Source organism: Schistocerca piceifrons, chromosome 1 (assembly GCF_021461385.2).
Source record: "Schistocerca piceifrons isolate TAMUIC-IGC-003096 chromosome 1, iqSchPice1.1, whole genome shotgun sequence".
Lineage (NCBI taxonomy): Eukaryota > Metazoa > Arthropoda > Insecta > Orthoptera > Acrididae > Schistocerca > Schistocerca piceifrons.
In genome coordinates, this window is record NC_060138.1 from 400,254,580 (window position 1) to 400,278,424 (window position 23,845).

The 23,845-nt window shown below is 44.0% G+C and overlaps 1 protein-coding gene across 1 annotated transcript in view; it reads right to left on the minus strand.

The window, feature by feature from the left end:
* LOC124729173 (transient receptor potential channel pyrexia-like) overlaps positions 1 to 23,845 on the minus strand; it is a 163,994-nt gene that overhangs the window by 113,584 nt on the left and 26,565 nt on the right. Inside the window, exon 2 of the mRNA XM_047248493.1 lies at positions 14,036 to 14,505. Within this exon, the coding sequence (XP_047104449.1) occupies positions 14,036 to 14,505 (470 nt within the window). The remainder of the gene's footprint in view (positions 1 to 14,035; positions 14,506 to 23,845) is intronic.

Here is a 23,845-nt window from a genome sequence, read left to right on the forward strand (position 1 = left end):
ATAGACATGAAAATATGTTATCTAGGCACTTGTTATTGGTTATGCAGAGGTAATCCAACAAAATCACAAGACTTTCCTGGCCAATACATCACTGACGTACCTCTTTTTTAATGTAATCAGATACTGAATATATACAATGCCGTGGACATCAGATCTATAGTGTCTACGTCATAGTCTGTAATCAAGAAAAGTGGCAGTTTCTAACAACGCGGCAAATTATTACTAGTCATCTTGCATTAAAAACGTACCTTGCCGAGGAGCTAGGAGGAGATCGGATTTTGGTTATCGCGCTCGCACAGCTTGCGCTGGCTACTGGGCCGGGCGAACCATGTATTTGCTTAACGCTGCGTGCAGTACTTAACCCGTACATTTTATGAATGTGAAGAAGTACTATTATAAATTAAATGTTCTTTTTCATGCCTTGTATTCCATATTTTATGGATAAAACAACCATATGTTTCAAATCAGTAACTTCCATACTTTCGAAGATATAAATTTTTACCTGAAACACGTAATAATCGTGATGACATTGTCAAACTGAATTAGGCACCGTAAGGTATTCATCTACGGTATCAATTGAAACTACGACGAAGAAGATAGGTTCATATAATTTAATTTTCTGGAATTTTCTTTAGTTTCATTGCCACAGATTTCGGACGAATTAACAGTACATTGGAAAAAGTGAATGGAGGACATCCGTAAAGTGAAAATGTGATATTTTATTAAAACTATGTAAATGTAAGCGTGAGAAAGTTGTTGTGTTACGGGGGAATTTGTGACATATGTCCAAGTGAGCTTGATTTTGTAAAAGGCAGCCGGAAGGGGCGTTGAGTATTAAATTTATTAGTAATTTACTTTGTGGAAGGAATCGTATTTTGTTTTCATTAAATTTTATCTAGTTTCGGAATTACGAGATTTATAGTCTAAATTAAGTGTGGTAATCTGATTGGATGACATTAGAAATACCGCGAGTATAGAAGTGCTCGAGGTGATCTGATTTTCTAATTATCATACTAGCCAATTTCCCGCTCATTTGACTAGGGCTTGGTGCCTCTGATCTATGAGTCGATATGTCGCTCGGGAGCCACTTCCGGTAAACACCTTTGTTCAATCGCGCTGTTAAAATTTGTTCCAAAATGAAGAAATCCGCGCGTTTGATCGGTTCTCGTGTGTTGATGAAAAGCGACGACAGTGTTGAGTATTTTGAGAAAGTTTGAGTCTTGTGAGTAATTTATTTTAGGAGATTTCGCGCGTGAACTTCTCAAGTCGTAAGTAAACTCCGCGTGGCGTGTTTCGTCCAAATTACGAGACATTATGGCGATCACTTCTGTACCAGAAGATTACTGGACGATTGCCTGTGTTAACTCGCAAGTAGGCGTGGGTCAGCGACTGTTTAGGACGTTTAAGATATCGGGTTGGACTAAACATCTTCTGGCTCCTTTTGGGTGTGAACTTATTACAGAGACAGTCAGTAACATTTCATAATTAGCGTTGGGATATTAAATAAGGACTTGATAGCCTTTTTCCTTGTTTTAGAGACAATAAACCAACTAAAAGAAAATTTTAGACATTTTTTCGAACGAGTCATGCAAGAAGCCCAAACATTCGATAGTTTAACTAACTTTCAGCTACTGCCTATGGACTAGAGTTCCGTGATCTTCGCGTGGTAGGCATTTAATCGAATTTTTTCCAAAGGCTGCTTTTGTCGACTAAACTATTATCTACTATCGCAGACTCAAGGGACAGATAATCTGAAGCCTATGCAGATAGGTGAAAAGATTGTTTAAAGGAAGTGAGAGAGGAACCCGCCCCGCCCTGTGAACCGAAAATTACTTTCAAGTACATTTGAGGTTCTTTAACGGCAAAATTATTACTAGCCGTAATTTTAACTAATCAAACGAAAACTAATTACCCACAGATTCATTACATATTTTTTGAATGCCAAATACCAAATTCAAAAATGAAAATTTTGAAAAGATTTTACTGTGTTACGATAATACATCAAATTTTTATGGCTTGGACTTAATAGTATTACAAATAAAGTTTTCCTCAAAACTCTAATTTTTGATTCTTTTTAACAAAGCAAATGTCCGTTCGATAAAAAGTAATACAATTTAGGTCTTTTGTTAAACTCCTTTCATCCTTAAACTTTACTTTGCCAATTTTCATTGTAAAAAGAATGTTTTGTAATGGAAAAAACTTCCTAAATTAAGTCACTAAAATCATATTTATATAAAATGCACTTTGTTTTGTGTCCTTCATTATAAGTGTAAGCTATTCCTGAAATCCGCTATGGTGAGCGCTCATAAAAAAAAAAAAAAAAAAAAAAAAAAAAAAATTATTATACTAAGTGAAGGTGCCATGGAGGGCGTCTCTCTTTTAACTAAGCAGAGTTTTTTTACAAACTGCTCATAAAAAGCGCTATTATTGGCATCCTTGTCCTGTTTAACAATAGTGTGACAGGGGAACCATTTCCTATATGTCACAAATTTTTTTCCAATATGGTGATCGTCTATATAAATGACATATTTTCATTTTCGATGAAACAGTGTGGGTACTTATTTTCACATTTACTCTTATATCAGTTCCACTCCTGGGTGCTTTACAAACATCAACGTCCAATCATCTGTAAGGTACAAGTGAGTCTCGTGTCCGGTTTACAGAATTGGCGTATCTGCAAAATCCAGTATGTCTAAGCCAAATAATAAGTATTTCTTCCAAATACATACGCTATTTGTTTCTGGTCATAATAGGTGTGTTTGCAAACACATTTTTCTGGCTATCATTGACTATGTATCCAGTAGTAACATTATTCCACTAAACTATTATTCTGAATAAATTCTTTTTCAGAAAAAAACTTTTATTTCAGTAAAACGTGAACTAATCTACACTAATCTAAAGTAAATGGTATTCTAACTACCCCTATCTTTACCCAAGTCAGATTTAAAAACAGCAGTTATTGAAAGGCATTTCAGACTCAAATATACTCAAGCAAGTTACTGCTGGGAAAACATTCATTCTTCACTGTGCAAGTTCTTGGCTTCTGATCATATTTTTTCCAACATTACTCTCAAATACTATTAACTACATTTCATAATTTTTAGAAAATCTTTACATATAAAGGGTAACACTTGCTGTTTCATAAGCTTATATATATATATATATATATATATATATATATATATATATTAAAAAATACGCAATAAATGACAAAGTTTTGAACATTTACACTAAGTGCCTCAGTTGGCAGTTTGCACAAAATACAAATGTTCACCTTTACATCTGTACTGAATCTCTTGGCTTGTTCATTGACAGTCATAACAGTATTTCCTCTGTTCTGAAACTTTTAAATAAACAGGTAGAAACACATGTCACCACACTTCCATTTTACATTGCCTTATTATACTTTCATGTATTCTTCTCAATCATTCCTTTAGCCTGTTAGTAACTTTATTTCATACTGAAATTTATTTGTCAATAACTCTTTATATCCTACGAAAAAATATGTGCACTGTATATAAGATAGCGAAGAAAGAACAGATGATAATAGAAGTTCTGAATGAAGAAGAGGTAGGTTGACGACACGAAAACGAAAAGGAAATAATATTGCTAACAACTCGGGATGCCTGACGTTCGTCAAACACTTATTGTAGCAAATATGCACTTGCCCTGAGGCCAGTTAGCTATTGCTGTCCCTACCTCTGTCTGTATATACTTCTTTAGGTCAATAACCTTCCTTTCTCCATATTCATTGTTCCACACTATATCCCCTTTTTTCCTGCAGCAACGTATAGGAATATCACATTCCTCTCCTGCCGGATATCGCTTTCTTCCTGCAAATGGCACTGCCAAGCGCTTTCCATTTACTATAACGACAGCTTCGATGTTTGTAAAATCGATATCCCCTTTGTATTTTTGCAGAAAAACTGACCCAGCCAACATTTCTACCCTCAACCCGAAAATTATCATGAAATTCTGGTGCAGTTGCTCACCCTGAATCTTTATAGGTAACATGACCTCATGAGTTACTGCTTTCTTACTTTTATCTGTGACTACTAGAATGTTTATTGTGGAGACGGGCATAATAACTATTTCTTTCCGATTGGAAATAGCATCTACAAAATTTTTTGATACTGCACATACATCTGAACCGCTATCAAGTGAGCAAGGAACTTTTTCTTTAGAAAAAGTTAACCCCTATTATCAGTTGCCCTGATGATCCTTCAACAGTTTCAGTATCTGGTTCTTCCAATAAATCCCGCACTACCTCATGTCTGTCCACTCCTATACCTTCTAAGGAAATAACACACATATTTATCGGGTCTTATTCTAATTTAATTGTGGCAACTTTAATTATTCTGTCTACTAGTGAGAAGTCAAAACATTTCTCCAAAAATTTACCTTCTCTAATCCTCTCAGATTCGGCAGCACTTCCTTTTATGTTGTCAGAATTTTCAAAATAACTCCCAGCTTCATATACTTTTGTAGCTGCATCATTATCCCATGAGCTTTCTTACACTCTACTTACACCTTCTTCAACATCTGAAACTGCTCCACCGCTATCAGATAGAATCTCCTCTATTCTACCTAAAAGTTCGTCTGCCGGTGTATCTTCCTCCTCTATTATACTTTCCGCACATACAGTGCTTTCTTCCATATTCCCTACAGGTTTCTCTTTAGTAGGCAGTGCTTAGTTTGCTAAGATCTTGCACCACAATCGTATCAGCTGTCATTCCCGTTCCTGTCGTAATTTCTATATCCAGTAAAGCCCCCTCGTCCTGTGCACCTTCCTCTGTGATAGCTCTCTGCCACCTACTCTGTTTACTTTCACTTCATTTTGCCATGTAGGAGCCCAATAATATCTTTTTTAATTTTCCACTCCTTTCAGAAGATTCTCTACGCGTTTCAAGTAACCAGTGAACTCGTTTATGTCCTATCTGGGCGCAGAAACTATTTTATTTCGCCACTACAAATACAACTTATTTTGTAACTCCTTTATAATTTGTTCTGTTTCTAACTTGGTAGTCATGTAAAACAAAACTGCCACGTCTGCACAAACCTCTTAAAAGTGTCTTTCTTTGGGTTAAACATTTCACTTGACCAAAAGCTGTTTAATACTTCCATCTGTTTTCTTTTTCCCCTGAATTCCTGAAAGAACGCCTGTTTAAAACTTCCCATGTTGCCATAATTGTCTACAGCTAAATTTCCCCAAACACATGCCTCTCCCATAAGATTAGATGCCACAAAGCCTATTTTCTGTCGTCATTCCATGACCTAGGCAACACATTCTCAAAATCACTCCAGAACTCTTTGCGATGCACACTCTTATTGGGATCAAATCTCAAAAACTGTCTGCGGTTATCATAGGTAATTTAGATGACTGCGATACTATTTATCATCACACGACTACTACAGTTAGTAATTTTCTGTTCTACATTTGTTAGTCTAGTGTCATGCTCTTGTAAGTTACCATTCACTGCTGTACTAAATTCTAACAAGTTAGTTTCTAAATCAGTCATTCTTGCACACACCTGCCCTCCAAAAATTTTACATTTGTCACTTTCCTCCTTAATTTTACTAGCCAGAATTTTATGTTCCTCATTACACTGTTTTTCAACATGATCTACTCGGGCCTGTACTTTAGTCAAGTCAGCACTTAACTGTTCACATAGCTGATTACTGTCTTCAGCAACTTGCTTTATACGATTAGTTACTTCACCTTTTAGTTTTACAATATCATTCTTGCATTGTCCGCGGCTCGTGGTCTTGCGGTAGCGTTCTCGCTTCCCGCGCACGGGATCCCGGTTTCGATTCCCGGCGGGATCGGGGATTGTCTCTTCCTCGAGATGACTGGGTGTTGTGTGTCTTTCATCATCATTTCATCCTCATTCACTCGCAAGTCGCCGTAGTGGCGTTAAAGAACTTGAGGAGCGGCAGGCCGAACCGCCCCGCGAGGGGCGAGGGGTCTCCTGGCCACCAATGCCATACGCTCATTATCATCATTCTTGCATTCTTGTTTCGCATGGCAAATTTGTCCTCTCGCGTTTTCGTTAAGCTGTGACACATCATTTTCTTACAGAATCACTTAAGCCTCAAATTCTGTGATTCATTTCCTCCTGAATTTCCTTTTCAAATTTATTTTCAAACTGTCCTGATGGTTTAAAAACCCCTGATTCATATGAGAAACTATTCCACTTATTTTACTATCCTTTTTATTACACAGTCCACCTATTTTTGTATTCATATTACTATTAATTTCAGACCCAAGATCATTTATTTTACTATTAATACCCTCCGTCTGTTTAATAATCTTTTGGAACATGGTTTCAATGCAAACATTCTGCTCACAAGGTGCCAATGCTGGCTCTATTTTCGCCTCAGTGACAGTAAATAGTACTAATTTGACATTAGGACCGGGTGTCTGTCCCCTACTTATTACTTGAACAAGAGCACATGTTTTTCTCTCATCAACTTCAAAAATGATTCCCTCATTTTTCCTTCAAAAGGCCAGGTGCCAACTTAACATCAGCTTTCCTCGTATTTTTCTCATTAATTGACCCATAAGAATCAGATACCTAATTTGAATAACCAGTGTCATTAATCTGAGGCACATCAAAACTAAAATTTCCTCTCCTATTATCATCTGCACATACTGCATCAGCAAAATCAACAACCTCCTCCTTTCTCTTATTACAGGCTTCTCACTTTTCCCCATGTTGACAAGTTTCTTTCCACCCCCCCCCTCTCTCCCCACCACACGCACACACTCATACACACCAAATGAAAATACTACTAAGCTCTTTCTCTACTTCTGCGAGTCCGTCCGCCAAAGGCTGCCAGTTCCATTCCAGTTTCTAGACCCCACAGCACCATCCACGGCTGCCAACTGCTCCTGCTGCTGATGTGCTGCGGACACTACTGCCAGCTGCTATCGTCGTCGTTCCTGAAGTTCGCTGACCTCTCTGCCTGCTCTGTCCTGAACTTCCGCTAATATTGTTTACAATTCTGCTCTGGGTTTAAGTCGTCGTCCTATCGCTTCAGTTCAAAAGTCTATCTGCACAAGCTTGTGTCTTTCCAACGCGGATTTTACACTGCTGCTTTCATTCGACTGTGCACTTTATTTTCGCGGTCGCTAAATGCATCTTATGAGCGGAGCAGGTTGCTCTCTCACTATCCTTTATACAGTCTTTCCACCTACCGGATAGTCTTCAGATTATCTGTCGCTTGAGCCTGCGGTGGTAGATACTGGTTTAGCCGCAAAAGCAGCCTTGAAAAAAAATTCGATTAAATACCTACCAGGCAAAGATCACGTAACTCTAGTCCATGGGCAGTAGCTGAAAGTTAGTTAAACTATCGAATGTCTAAAATTTTCTTTTAGTTGGTTTATTGTCTCTAAAACAAGGAAAGAGGCTATCAAGTCCTTATTTAATATCCCAACGCTAATTATGAAATGTTACTGACTGTCTCTGTAATAAGTTCACACCCAAAAGGAGCCAGAAGATGTTTAGTCCAACCCGATATCTTAAACATCCTAAACAGTCACTGACCCACGCCTACTTGCGAGTTAACACAGTCAATCGTCCAGTAATCTTCTGGCACAGAAGTGCTCGCCATAATGTCTCGTAATTTGGACGAAACACGCCACGCGGAGTTTACTTACGACTTGAGAAGTTCATGCGCGAAATCACCTAAAATAAATCACTCACAAGACTCAAACTTTCTCAAAATACTCAACACTGTCGTCGCTTTTCATCAACACACGAGAACCGATCAAACGCGCGGATTTCTTCATTTTGGAACAAATTTTATCAGCGCGATTGAACAAAGGTGTTTACCAGAAGTGGCTCCCGAGCGACATATCGACTCATAGATCAGAGGCACCAAGCCCTAGTCAAATGAGCGGGAAATTGGCTAGTATGATAATTAGCAAATCAGACCACCTCGAGCACTTCTATACTCGCGGTATTTCTAATGTATGCCAATCGGATTACCACACTTAATTTAGACTATAAATCTCGTAATTCCGAAACTAGATAAATTTTAATGAAAACAAAATACGATGCCTTTCCACAAAGTAAATTACTAATAAATTTAATGCCCAGCGCCCCTTCCGGCTGCCTTTTACAAAATCAAGCTCACTTGGACATATGTCACAAATTCCCCTGTTACACAACAAGTTTCTCACGCTTACATTGACATAGTTTCAATAAGATATCACATTCTCACATTACGTATGTCCTCAATTCACCATGTCTCTCAAAAACACTCACACAACCAAGACACAAAGATGTAATAATTTTCCAGTGTACTGTTAATCACTTCCGAAATCTGTGGCAATGAAACTAAAGAAAATTCCAGAAAATTAAATTGATACTATTGATGAATACCTTACAGTCCCTAATTCAGTTTGACAACGCCATCACGGTTACTATGTATTTCAGGTAAAAAATTTATATTTTCGAAACTGTGGAAGTTACTGATTTGAAACTTTAACAGTATGGTTGTTTTATCCATAGAATATGTTATACGAGGCATCAAGAAGAACATTTAATTTATAATAGTACTTCTTCAGATTCATAGAATGTATGGGTAAAGTGCTGCACGTAGCGTTAAGCAAATACATGGCACGAGCGCGAGAACCAAAATCTGATCCGCTCCTACCTCCGTGGCAAGGTACGTTTTTAATGCAAGATGACGATTCGTAATATTTTGCTGCGTTACAAGTTGCTTGATACTCTAGTGAGGAATACAGTTCCAACCACATTGTCACCACCGCCTATGTTCGAAGCAAACGTGCGATAACCAGTCACTGGCAGCAGGTGGTAGGACTAGCACTGGAGGGTGTATGAAGCATGTCGGAGTGCTGTGGAAAACAGTGCAGTCGTCGCGATGCGGAAACAGTGGTTTTCTGACGTGCAAAAGGACATGATCTTTGGTTTTTTGAGTCAAGTGTGGAGGCATTCCCAAAACAGCTCATTTGTAAACTGTTTGCATGTTGCAATTGTTAATGTACACTGTGTACGACAAAATGGCGCTATCCAAAACTGGCGCCGAGGCAACTGTTGTACACCATGGTCCACACATGACAGGGATGAACTGCAGCTGTGGAGATGTGCACGGGCGAAGGCATGTACAACTGTTGAGCATCTGAGCGCCCAGATGGACCAAGGGGCTACATTCAAAGTCCCCTCAACGGCCTTTCAGCAAACGTTGCTGCGTATGGTCCTCCACAGCAGGCACATGTTTCGTGCACCCATGCTCATTGCTGTTCATCGGCGACGGACGCTGGAATTTTCTCGCCAGTGCTGCAACTGGACGTCCACTGAGTGTTGACAGGTGGCCTTTTCAGTTGAATCACGTTTAATGCTCCATCCGGTAAATGGCCGTTGTTGTGTATAGTGTGAAACGCCTGAAAGTGAAGACCGTGCAACAATCGCCGTACCAAGCCAGAGGAGGGAGCGTTACAGCGTGGGGAATTTTTCCCTGGCCGATATCTTCAGTCTGGAACTCACAGTGGATCAAGACCAGTATGTATCTATCGTTGGAGACCATGCACGCCGCTACATGTAATTTGTTTCTTCTCGGCACGATGGCATCTACCAGCAAGACAATGCATTGTATCACACAAATCTCAGTGTATGTGCGTGGTTCGAACAGCACTAGGACGAGTTTTATCATATTTCTGTGGCCGTGGAACTCCCCGTATATAAATCCAATCGGGAATGTGTGGGACCACCTTGTCGGGCTTTTCGCGTCATAGATCCTCGACCGAGAAACCTAGTGCAGCTTGCCACGGCACTAGAGTCAGCAAGGCTCTGGATCCTTGTCAGTACCTTCCAGAACGTCATTGATACTCTTCCTGCACTTCTCGCAGTGGTCCACGCTGGAAAAGGTGGTTAGTTCCGCTTTTGACGGATGATCGTATTAATGTGATTGGGAAGTATACATCGACAACTACAGTAGATCAATATCAAAATATAAGAGATCTCTAGACAATAAATGAAGTCAGTAGCAGTTAAAATAGTTCATTAGGTATTATTGATTAACACGTTCTAACAACTGCTGCAGGTGGAGAAACGCCACAAGAAGTTGTGACAAGATCCAAGAAGTGTCCCTTTGCAACAGTGCAAGTAGTCAAGCTGTCGCTTTCTCCCGGAACATTCCTACAGAAATGGCTCCTGATGAAGCCAGTGAGGATGTGTTGTTGGATGCTGAGACAGCGCCACTCTGAAGGTGTAGAACCGTCGATGTGGTACACTATGTGATCAAAAGTATCCGGACACCCCAAAAACATTCGTTTTTCATATTAGGTGCATTGTGCTGCCACCTACTGCCAGGTATTCCATATCAGCGTCCTCAGTAGTTATTAGACATCGTGTGAGAGCAGAATGGGGCGCTCCGCGGAGCGGAGCCAACACCATACTGAATTCCAGCATTACCGATGGAGGGTGCCACGAACTTGTAAGTCATTTTCAGCCAGGTTTCCGGATACTTCTGATCATACAGTGTATGTAACGGAATAGAACAAGGCATCAGTCAAGTCATTCGACGGAGCACTGGTATCCGACTACTGACCATTGCCGATACAGCCACTCGGCAGAATCCACCGCCTCCATGCTGCTGTTTCTGCGTGCGAACGACATGGGACGTTGATCACTCTTCAGGAAGTTTCTGCAGTTAGACACACTGCCGCATAAGAGAAGGCAGACGGCGGTCACAGGCCCTGTTCCAGACGTTTCCTTGATAACAGAGAAACGCAGGCCTTCCGCCAGCTCATCACCTAGCAGGGGTCAAGCGCAGTGTACGATTCCAAGCGTCTGCTTTGATCCATGGCGTCGCGTGTGACGTCGTGAGTTTACGTTGCGAAGGGTGTAAGCCGCTGGCATTGAGGGCAGCCTGTTATTAAATATTATCCGTGGTTGTCTCAGTTAGTAGTATAATCTATGGTGTTTGTGAACTATGTGTAGTTTCAATGGTTGTGAGTGGATCTAATATTAATGTTATTTATAATTTTGGTTTTCACAAATATATGGCTGTCTTTCTCCCGAATGCGACATCGTTGAGGCGCTGCGTATATCAAATCGTTTGCTCTTATAGGGTTTGTGTTGTTGTTACCGGTGGCTCACTCTTATGGTACATGTTTGTTTTTGTGGCTTGGTCTGTCGTAATGGGACTGACAGTTTGGTATTTATTCGTTATTTATTTTTTGTAGGTTTTGGCCGTGTTAATTTTTGTTTGTAGTGCTATTCATTTCTTTTTATGTACAGTATTTTCTTTGGGTTCATTCTGGAGGAATTTGTGTGCATTATTTTTCGATTATGTCGTTTTGTGCAGGTGTTTCTGGTATCGCTGTCTTCGTTTGAGGTATATGTTAATGTTATGCGATCAAAAGGTCCGGAATAGGTATGCCAATCAGGCAAAATCGCCGTCAGCATTGAGGAAGTCATCCCATCGGGGCACCACGTTGATGATACCCGTCTGGTAAAACGGGCCTGCGTGAACTTGACCGTAACTGCCTGCTGCACATCCTCGTCCGACGGTAATCAGCGACCCTTCAAGGCGTTTTTTAAGTGACCGAGGGCATGATAAACACATGAGGGCCGGCAGCGGTGGTCTAGCGGTTCTAGGCGCTCAGTCCGGAGCCGCGCGACTGCTGCGGTCGCAGGTTCGAATCCTGCCTCGGGCATGGATGTGTGTGATGTCCTTAGGTTAGTTAGGTTTAAGTAGTTCTAAGTTCTAGGGGACTGATGACCACAGATGTTAAGTCCCGTAGTGCTCAGAGCCATTTGAACCATTTGAAACACATGAGGAGAGATCAGGAGTATAGGGCGTGTGCTCGAGTGTATACTACGTGATTATATGTAACTTCTGGCTTACGGCATGTGCTATAAGGGGACCTGCATTGTCATGATACATCAACACCCCTCGTCGCAATTTTTCCTGTTTTCGACAGACATGCTTCTTGATACACATTCTTCTTTCTGCGATGGCTACCCGTGGTGTTTTCCTACGGAAGCCAAGGAAAAATAACAGCATGTTGGTCCTGTTTGAACACATTTGATAATAGCGTCACCATAGTTCAAGTTTCCGCATTTACCGCATGCACGGCGGAAAGACATACGGCTACTCTGGTAGTTTGCCTATACAGGGCGAGAAGTATTTAAACCGACAAACTCTGGGAGGTTCTGGGGGACATCAAAACAAATATCTTTCCCTAATGTCATTTTTTCCTATGAGGATTGTTTAAACCGGTGGAGGCTGTATTACGCTCTTCAGTTGTTAGAGGCCGTATTACGATCTTCAGTTGCTAGAGAGCGTATTACACTCTTCAGTTGTAGGCAACTGCTGTCCACCAGTGTTGATGTGCATTGTGTCTGATTACTAATGGAGCGATACACCTGGAGTGAGTACACTGATACGGTTGGTGCGTACTACGTAGCGTACCACAACAGACGAGCTGCACAGCAGGTTTATCAACAATAATATCCTAATCGCCGTGTCCCGCATCATACGACTTTTGAAGCTGTGTACCAACGTCTGCGTGAGACCGCGTCATTTAGCAGATTACCTGGATAGGGACGCCGTCGCACGGTAAGAACGCTGCAATTTGAGGAAGCTGTCTTGCAGCGTGTGGAGCGGGATCTTTCAAACAGCACTCGTGCAGTTGCACATAACATGGGGACGAATCAGACGAATGTAAGAACAGTCCTTGGAGAGCAATTGTTACGCCCATTTCACTTACGGCGTGTCCACAACTCGGAACCAGTTGTTTATCCACCCAGAGCACAGATTTCGCAGTGGTACCTGGAACAGTGTGAAATGCATCCTACATTTCCATCCTCTGTGTTGTTTACCGATGAAGCAACGTTCAGGCGTGATGGAGTCTTCAACATGCACAATTCGCATGTTTGGAGTGTGGATAACCCACATGCCATAGTTACTAGCGCTCATCAGGTGCGGTTCTTCTTTAATGTGTGGGTCGGTGTTGTTGGGGACTGTTTAATTGGGCAGTAGTTGCTACCTAGGCTATTAAATGGCAGGCACTAGTACAATTTTCTCGCCAGAGCATTGCCAGAATTGCTGGAAGACGTCCTGCTCCCTACAAGACAACGCATCTGGATCCTACATGACGGGGTGCCGGCTCATTTCAGTCGTCGTGTGCGTCGATTCCTGGACCGACAGTTCCCAGAAACGTGGATTGGCAGAGATGGTCCTGTATCATGGCCTGCTCGATCCCCAGATATGTCCCCTTTGGACTTTTTTGTGTGTGGAGAGATGCGCAACCTTGTTTACGCAACTCCTGTTGCATCAGAAGAGGATCTGGTTGCTGTGATAGTAGCAGCAGCAGGAACAGTTGAGGATACTCCTGGGGTTTTTGCCCGTGTCAGACAGAACATGATCCGACTGTGTTTACGTGCCAATGGAGGCATTTTTGAAAATCTGCTGTAATTGAAATTGGGTTGTGTTAATGTGTTGTCTCTTGGTCATAAAAAAATGGAAAATTGTTTGTTGGTTTAATTAATTTGCCGCCAGAGGAATCTTCCTCTACTGGTTTAAATACTCCTCATAGGAAAAAATGACATTAGGGAAAAATGTTTGTCTTGATGTCCCCTACAACCTCCCAGAGTTTGTCGGTTTAAATACTTTTCATCCTGTATGTCGATGCTTATATACCCTCACCGGCGTCGCGGTACGTCATAATGTGTTGTGGACAGTAGCGTATGACTTCACTGGCAGTGTGGCTTAGTTTGCACCATATTTTAAATATGTGTAACGATACTGATTTTGTGACTATGCCATTATGCCTTTAGTATATTAGAAAATGTTATAAAACAGATCTGAAGATGGTCATTGCTGACCGAAACCGTTAGTCTAACGACGAAAAATTTTGTGATCATTGACGGAAATAAGAGAAATTTGTTCTACTTTTTCACGTGAGACGTCTTCCATAGGACTTGGTAAAGTAACATTGGACGCAGTAATTCGCTAGGGCAGTGTACAAATGTATCGACGAGAGTGGAGCAGTGTGGCGCACCTGCCGTCAGCGTCGGTGGCGGCGAGCAGGCGGTCGGTGCGGCCGCGCAGCAGCAGCTGGTGGACGAGCGCGGCGCGGCCCTGCCAGGCGGCGAGCAGCAGCGCCGCGTCCTGCTGGTCGGCCGGCCGTTGCAGCAGCGCCTCGGCGTCGCCCGCGGCCACCAGCGGCGCGGCGGCGTCGGCGCCGGGCAGCGCGCGCAGCCCCGCCTCCACGTCGGCGCGCGCCCACAGCTCTCCCGAGCGCGGGCACGCTGGCGCCGCGCCGCCCCCCGCCGCGCTGCAGTTGCCGCTGCCTTCGCCACCGCCGCTGCCGCCTTCTCTCGCAGTGTGCGCCGGACTGTCGTGCCTGTTGATGCTGACGCCGGTCGCTCTCTGCTTGGCTTCGGCCCCCAGTGCACCGCTCTCGACGTCCTCCTCGCTCGAGATGTCGCCGCAGTCATCAGAGCCGTCCTGCCAATGCACGCGCGTGTCCTACCGGAAACATCGATAACAGTTAGCGTTTCTTAGCTGTGGCAACATCATCTGTCCCCCAAATCCAAGTTACGTAAGGAAGAACCATTATTAACCTTAGAAATACCAACGTATTTTCCGTAACACGTACTACAAGGCTTGGGGGAGGGGGCGGGAGGGGGGGGGGGTACTGCATAAAAACCTAAGGAGAAAAACAAAATTCTTTAATTGTTCTGAACTTTTACTAACAACATTCTTTTCACTTATATACTGACATAGAAGTAGGTTCCAGAGCCTGAAAATAAGTTTAGCACAATCTTAGCAATGTCAAAGCATCTTCCGTTGTGTGTACTCAGAAAGGAGTGGTACTCTGTGATCACCACGACTTTTTTTTAAAAAAAATACAGATTTCGTTAATTATCGATGAGTTTTATTCGTAGTATAGTTTTTAAAGATATATGGATGTGTAAGAAGAGTCCTGAACTTGAAACTATGAATATGACATTTGTAGCAGAATATCAGATTTACTGCTAAGACTTAAATTTTTGGCTTATTGTGTTCTGAAAAATTAAAAACAATTACTGAATGTGGCACAGGAAATCGTTAAACACAATAAATATTTTTTATAAATTTTAATATAGAAAGTATGTGACTAGATTACGTTATCCGAAAGGTGGGCATAAGATATTTACACCTACATCTACGTAGATACTCCGCAAACCACCGTACAGCGCGTGGCGGAGGGTACCCTGTTCCACTCGCAAATAGAACGAGGGAAAAACGACTATCTACACTCCTGGAAATTGAAATAAGAACACCGTGAATTCATTGTCCCAGGAAGGGGAAACTTTATTGTTACATTCCTGGGGTCAGATACATCACATGATCACACTGACAGAACCACAGGCACATAGACACAGGCAACAGAGCATGCACAATGTCGGCACTAGTACAGTGTATATCCACCTTTCGCAGCAATGCAGGCTGCTATTCTCCCATGGAGACGATCGTAGAGATGCTGGATGTAGTCCTGTGGAACGGCTTGCCATGCCATTTCCACCTGGCGCCTCAGTTGGACCAGCGTTCGTGCTGGACGTGCAGACCGCGTGAGACGACGCTTCATCCAGTCCCAAACATGCTCAATGGGGGACAGATCCGGAGATCTTGCTGGCCAGGGTAGTTGACTTACACCTTCTAGAGCACGTTGGGTGGCACGGGATACATGCGGACGTGCATTGTCCTGTTGGAACAGCAAGTTCCCTTGCCGGTCTAGGAATGGTAGAACGATGGGTTCGATGACGGTTTGGATGTACCGTGCACTATTCAGTGTCCCCTCGACGATCACCAGTGGTGTACGGCCAGTGTAGGAGATCGCTCCCCACACCATGATGCCGGGTGTTGGCCCTGTGTGCCTCGGTCGTATGCAGTCCTGATTGTGGCGCTCACCTGCACGGCGCCAAACACGCATACGACCATCATTGGCACCAAGGCAGAAGCGACTCTCATCGCTGAAGACGACACGTCTCCATTCGTCCCTCCATTCACGCCTGTCGCGACACCACTGGAGGCGGGCTGCACGATGTTGGGGCGTGAGCGGAAGACGGCCTAACGGTGTGCGGGACCGTAGCCCAGCTTCATGGAGACGGTTGCGAATGGTCCTCGCCGATACCCCAGGAGCAACAGTGTCCCTAATTTGCTGGGAAGTGGCGGTGCGGTCCCCTACGGCACTGCGTAGGATCCTACGGTCTTGGCGTGCATCCGTGCGTCGCTGCGGTCCGGTCCCAGGTCGACGGGCACGTGCACCTTCCGCCGACCACTGGCGACAACATCGATGTACTGTGGAGACCTCACGCCCCACGTGTTGAGCAATTCGGCGGTACGTCCACCCGGCCTCCCGCATGCCCACTATACGCCCTCGCTCAAAGTCCGTCAACTGCACATACGGTTCACGTCCACGCTGTCGCGGCATGCTACCAGTGTTAAAGACTGCGATGGAGCTCCGTATGCCACGGCAAACTGGCTGACACTGACGGCGGCGGTGCACAAATGCTGCGCAGCTAGCGCCATTCGACGGCCAACACCGCGATTCCTGGTGTGTCCGCTGTGCCGTGCGTGTGATCATTGCTTGTACAGCCCTCTCGCAGTGTCCGGAGCAAGTATGGTGGGTCTGACACACCGGTGTCAATGTGTTCTTTTTTCCATTTCCAGGAGTGTATATGCCTCCATATGAGCCCTAATACCTCGTATCTTATCTTCGTGGTACTTCCGCGCTGTGCATGTTCAAGGCAACAGAATCATTCCGCAGTCAGCTTCACGTGCCGGTTCTCAAAATTTTCTTAATAGGTTTCCTCGAAAAGAATGTCACCTTCCCTCCAAGAGTTTCCATTTCAATTCCCGAAGCATCTTCGTAATACTTATGTGGTGTCCGAATCTACCAGTAACAAATCTAGCAACCCGCCTCTGATTTGCTTCATTGCCTTCCTTGAAACCGACCTGGTACGGATCCTAAACACCTGAGCAGTACTGAAGAATAGGTTGCACTATCGTCCTATATGCGGTCTCCTTTACAGATGAACCATACTTTCCTAGGATTCCTCCAATAAACTGAAGTCAGGCATTCGCCTTCCCTACCCCAATCCTCACGTGCTCGTTCCATGTAACATCGCTTTGGAACATCACCTCTAGGTATTTAAATGACGTGACTGTGTCAAGCAGGACACTACTAATGCTGTACATTATAGGTTTGTTTCTCCTGCTCATCCGCATTAATTTACATTTTTCTACATTTAGAGCTAGCTGCCACTCATCACACCAACTGGAAGTTTTTGTTTAAGTCATCTTGTATCCTCCTACAGTCATTCAACTTCGACACCTTACTGTATACGATAGCATCATCTGCAAACAACTGCTGATTGCTGCCCGCTCTGTTCGCCAAATCATTTCCGTGTGAAGACAATAATAGCGATCCTGTCACATATCACTGGGACTCTTCTTGACGATAACTTGATCTCTGATGAACACTCGCCGTCAAGGACAACATACTAGGTTCTATTACGTAAGAAGTCTTCGAGCCATTCACATATCTGTGAAATTTTTCCGTAAGCTGGTACCTTCTTTAACAGCCTGCAGTGACGCACTGTGTCAAACGCTTTCCGGAAATCTAGAAATATGGAATCTGCTCGTTGCCCTTCATCTATAGTTCGCGGCCCTGTTCGCAGTATATTACTTGAGGAAAGTGCAAGCTGAGTTTCACACGACCGATGCTTTCTAAGACCATGCTGATTCGTGGACGTAGGCTACTCGGTCTCAAAAAAATTTATTATATTCGAATTGAGAGTAAGCTCAAGGATTCTGCAGCAAACCGATGTTAGGGATATTGGTCTGTAATTTTGCGGGTCCGTTCTTTTTGTACTTATATGCAGGAGTCATCACATGCGCTTTTTTCTAGTAGCTTGGGTCTTTTCTCTGGGCGAAAGAGCCGCGATAAACGCAATTTAAGCAAGGGGCGAGTGCTGTACGGTACTGTTTTAAAAACCGAATTTGTATTCCATCCGGACCTAATGACTTAAATGACTTACACTCCTGGAAATTGAAATAAGAACACCGTGAATTCATTGTCCCAGGAAGGGGAAACTTTATTGACACATTCCTGGGGTCAGATACATCACATGATCACACTGACAGAACCACAGGCACATAGACACAGGCAACAGAGCATGCACAATGTCGGCACTAGTACAGTGTATATCCACCTTTCGCAGCAATGCAGGCTGCTATTCTCCCATGGAGACGATCGTAGAGATGCTGGATGTAGTCCTGTGGAACGGCTTGCCATGCCATTTCCACCTGGCGCCTCAGTTGGACCAGCGTTCGTGCTGGACGTGCAGACCGCGTGAGACGACGCTTCATCCAGTCCCAAACATGCTCAATGGGGGACAGATCCGGAGATCTTGCTGGCCAGGGTAGGTGACTTACACCTTCTAGAGCACGTTGGGTGGCACGGGATACATGCGGACGTGCATTGTCCTGTTGGAACAGCAAGTTCCCTTGCCGGTCTAGGAATGGTAGAACGATGGGTTCGATGACGGTTTGGATGTACCGTGCACTATTCAGTGTCCCCTCGACGATCACCTGTGGTGTACGGCCAGTGTAGGAGATCACTCCCCACACCATGATGCCGGGTGTTGGCCCTGTGTGCCTCGGTCGTATGCAGTCCTGATTGTGGCGCTCACCTGCACGGCGCCAAACACGCATACGACCATCATTGGCACCAAGGCAGAAGCGACTCTCATCGCTGAAGACGACACGTCTCCATTCGTCCCTCCATTCACTGCTGTCGCGACACCACTGGAGGCGGGCTGCACGATGTTGGGGCGTGAGCGGAAGACGGCCTAACGGTGTGCGGGACCGTAGCCCAGCTTCATGGAGACGGTTGCAAATGGTCCTCGCCGATACCCCAGGAGCAACAGTGTCCCTAATTTGCTGGGAAGTGGCGGTGCGGTCCCCTACGGCACTGCGTAGGATCCTACGGTCTTGGCGTGCATCCGTGCGTCGCTGCGGTTCGGTCCCAGGTCGACGGGCACGTGCACCTTCCGCCGACCACTGGCGACAACATCGATGTACTGTGGAGACCTCACGCCCCACGTGTTGAGCAATTCGGCGGTACGTCCACCCGGCCTCCCGCATGCCCACTATACGCCCTCGCTCAAAGTCCGTCAACTGCACATACGGTTCACGTCCACGCTGTCGCGGCATGCTACCAGTGTTAAAGACTGCGATGGAGCTCCGTATGCCACGGCAAACTGGCTGACACTGACGGCGGCGGTGCACAAATGCTGCGCAGCTAGCGCCATTCGACGGCCAACACCGCGGTTCCTGGTGTGTCCGCTGTGCCGTGCGTGTGATCATTGCTTGTACAGCCCTCTCGGAGTGTCCGGAGCAAGTATGATGGGTCTGACACACCGGTGTCAATGTGTTCTTTTTTCCATTTCCAGGAGTGTATTTGTTTTCGACTCCTTGAATTATTTCTCTACGCCTAGGATGGTTATTACAATGCCGTCCATAGGGGAGTCTGTTCGAGGGAACTGCGAGGGTTAAAAATCTAGGAATTCTGAAGTTAATCTTTCGTACTGTATCGAACTCCGTCCATTACTAAACTTTCTGATGTGCAAAAAAGTGAGCAAACTGGACATCTGTAAGTGGTCCTTTGTATTTCCCAACCAGAACTCTTACTAACTTTGCCACCTTGTAACGTATCATTTCTTGGCCACACCTATGTTGTCGTTTTTTTTGGTCATCCTACGTCCTCAATTATTTGCTTGACGTATTCCAATCTCTGTCTTCCTCTACAGTTTTTGCCCTCTACAGCTCCCTCTAGTACCATGGAAGTCATTCCCTCATGCCTTAGCAGATGTCCTATCGTTCTGTCCCTTCTCCTTATCAGTGTTTTCCACATATTCCTTTCCTCTCCGATTCTGCATAGAACCTCCTCATTCCTTACCTTATCAGTCCACCTAATTTTCAACATTCGTCTATAGCACCACATCTCAAATGCTTCGATTCTCTTCCGTTCCGGTTTTCCCACAGTCCATGTTTCACTACCATACAATGATGTACTCCAGACGTACATCGTCAGAAATTTCTTCCTCAAACTGAGACCGGTATTTGATATTAGTAGACTTCTCTTGGCCAGAAATGCCTTTTTTTGCCATAGCGAGTCTGCTTTTGATGTCCTCCTTGCTCCGTCCGTCATTGGTTATTTTACTGCCTAGGTAGCAGAATTCCTTAACTTCATTGACTTCGTGACCATCAATCCTGATGTTAAGTTTCTCGCTGTTCTCATTTCTACTACTTCTCATTACCTTCGTCTTTCTCCGATTTACTCTCAAACCATACTGTGTACTCATTAGACTGTTCATTCCGTTCAGCAGATCATTTAATTCTTCTTCACTTTCACTCAGGATAGCAATGTCATCAGCGATTCGTATCATTGATATCCTTTCACCTTGTATTTTAATTCCACTTCTGAACCTTTCTTTTATTTCCATCATTGCTTCCTCGATGTACAGATTGAAGAGTAGGGGCGAAAGGCTACAGCCTTGTCTTACACCCTTCTTAATACGAGCACTTCGTTTTGGTCGTCCACTCTTATTATTCCCTCTTGGTTGTTGTACATGTTGTATATGACCCGTCTCTCCCTATAGCTTACCCCTACTTTTTTCAGAATCTCGAACAGCTTGCACCATTTTATATTGTCGAACGCTTTTTCCAGGTCGACAAATCCTATGAAAGTGTCTTGATTTTTCTTTAGTCTTGCTTCCATTATGAGCCGTAACGTCAGACTTGCCTCTCTCGTCCCTTTACTTTTCCTAAAGCCAAACTGATCGTCACCTAGCGCATTCTCAATTTTCTTTTCCATTCTTCTGTATATTATTCTTGTAAACAGCTTCGATGCATGAGCTGTTAAGCTGATTGTGCGGTAATTCTCGCACTTGTCAGCTCTTGCCGTCTTCGGAATTGTGTGGATGATGCTTTTCCGAAAGTCAGATGGTATGTCTCCAGACTCATATATTCTACACACCAACGTGAATAGTCGTTTTGTTGCCACTTCCCCCAATGATTTGAGAAATTCTGATGGAATGTTATCTACCCCTTCTGCCTTATTTGAGCGTAAGTCCTCCAAAGCTCTTTTAAATTCCGATTCTAATACTGGATTTCCTATCTCTTCTAAATCGACTCCTATTTCTTCTTCTATCACATCAGACAAATCTTCATCCTCATAGAGGCTTTCAATGTATTCTTTCCACCTATCTGCTCTCTCCTCTGCATTTAACAGTGGAATTCCCGTTGCACTCTTAATGTTACCACCGTTGCTTTTAATGTCACCAAAGGTTGTTTTGACTTTCCTGTATGCTGAGTCTGTCCTTCCGACAATCATATCTTTTCCGATGTCTTCACATTTTTCCTGCAGCCATTTCGTCTTAGCTTCCCTGCACTTCCTATTTATTTCATTCCTCAGCGACTTGTATTTCTGTATTCCTGATTTTCCCGGAACATGTTTGTACTTCCTCCTTTCATCAATCAACGGAAGTATTTCTTCTGTTACCCATGGTTTCTTCGCAGCTACCTTCTTTGTACCTATGTTTTCCTTCCCAACTTCTGTGATGGCCCTTTTTAGAGACGTCCATTCCTCTTCAGCTGTACTGCCTACTGCGCTATTCCTTATTGCTGTATCTATAGCGTTAGAGAACTTCAAACGTATCTCGTCATTCCTTAGTACTTCCGTATCCCACTTCTTTGCGTGTTGATTCTTCCTGACTAATGTCTTGAACTTCAGCCTACACTTCATCACTACTATATTGTGATCTGAGTCTATATCTGCTCCTGGGTACGCCTTACAGTCCAGTATCTGATTTCGGAATCTCTGTCTGACCATGATGTAATCTAATTGAAATCTTCCCGTATCTCCCGGCCTTTTCCAAGTATACCTCCTCCTCTTGTGATTCTTGAACAGGGTATTCGCTATTACTAGCTGAAACTTGTTACAGAACTCAATTAGTCTTTCTCCTCTTTCATTCCTTGTCCCAAGCCCATATTTTCCTGTAACCTTTTCTTCTACTCCTTCCTCTACAACTGCATTCCAGTCGCCCATGACTATTAGATTTTCGTCCCCCTTTACATACTGCATTACCCTTTCAATATCCTCATACACTTTCTCTATCTGTTCATCTTCAGCTTGCGACGTCGGCATGTATACCTGAACTATGGTTGTCGGTATTGGTCTGCTGTCGATTCTGATTAGAACAACCCGGTCACTGAACTGTTCACAGTAACACACCCTCTGCCCTACCTTCCTATTCATAACGAATCCTACACCTGTTATACCATTTTCTGCTGCTGTAGATATTACCCGATACTCATCTGACCAGAAACTCTTGTCTTCCTTCCACTTCACTTCACTGACCCCTACTATATCTAGATTGAGCCTTTGCATTTCCCTTTTCAGATTTTCTAGTTTCCCTACCACGTTCAAGCTTCTGACATTCCACGCCCCGACTCGTAGAACGTTATCCTTTCGTTGATTATTCAATCTTTTTCTCATGGTAACCTCCTCATTTGCAGTCCCCTCCCGGAGATCCGAATGGGGGACTATTCCGGAATCTTTTGCCAATGGAGAGATCATCATGACACTTCTTCAATTACAGGCCACATGTCCTGTGGATACACGTTACGTGTCTTTAATGCAGTGGTTTCCATTGCCTTCTGCATCCTCATGTCGTTGATCATTGCTGATTCTTCCGCCTTTAGGGGCAATTTCCCACCCCTAGGACAAGAGAGTGCCCTGAACCTCTACCCGCTCCTCCGCCCTCTTTGACAAGGCCGTTGGCAGAATGAGGCTGACTACTTATGCCGGAAGTCTTCGGCCGCCAATGCTGATTATTTATCAAAATTTAGCCAGTGGTGGGGATCGAACCCTGGACCGAAGACGTTTTGATTATGAATGAAAGACGCTACCTTTTTTTTTTTTAATCTCATTTAGTCCGCTTTTGTTCGTTGCATCTGCTCGGGGGCGGACGTCGTAAGACACCCGTTTTTTAAGTTCGTTGTTGATCCATTAACTCAGTTTTTTTGTTACACAGGGCAGCTAATCCTCTCACCGAACACGCTGAGCTACCGTGCCGGTTATTCCTAGACCACGGGTACACCTTGTCGTACTGTGCCTATTATATCTTCTAGAGCCTATCTTTGGAAAGGGGCGGTCTGAATCCTAGATTCACATCTACACTCTGTAAACTTCAGTGAAGAGTATTGTAGATGTTACTTCCCATTCTACGAGTTTTATTGCTCCTTCTCTTTCGAATGTAGGAAGAAAGATTGCTTATAACCCTCTGTGCGTGCTGTGCTTAACCAAACGTTGTCTTCATCATCCTTACGGTAGTGAGTGATACGTCAGGACTTGGTAGTACGTTCCTACATTCACCACTTTACGTTAGTTCGTAAAATTCTGTAAGTACGTCTTATCTGGATATTTTGCCAGTTTAGTTTTTTTTTCTCCCTCTGACGCACTCCCATGATCAAACAAAACTGTCAGCATTCCTGCTGCCCTTCTGTGCATACATTCAATACTCTCCGTTATTCCTATTTGATTTGACTCCCACACACGAGCAGTATTTTAAGAGGTGGCACACGAGTGTTTTGCAAGCAATCACCATCGTGACCCGCAAGCTGCCACATCCTGGAGATGGTATGGAAGCCTGCGAGCCTGTCTCTGCGGCGAATCGTATTTCCAGAGTTCTAGGGGTCTCCCAACACCTGTTGAAAATAGACTTCTCGAAAACCCTTGTAGGAAGCAACGTTTTTG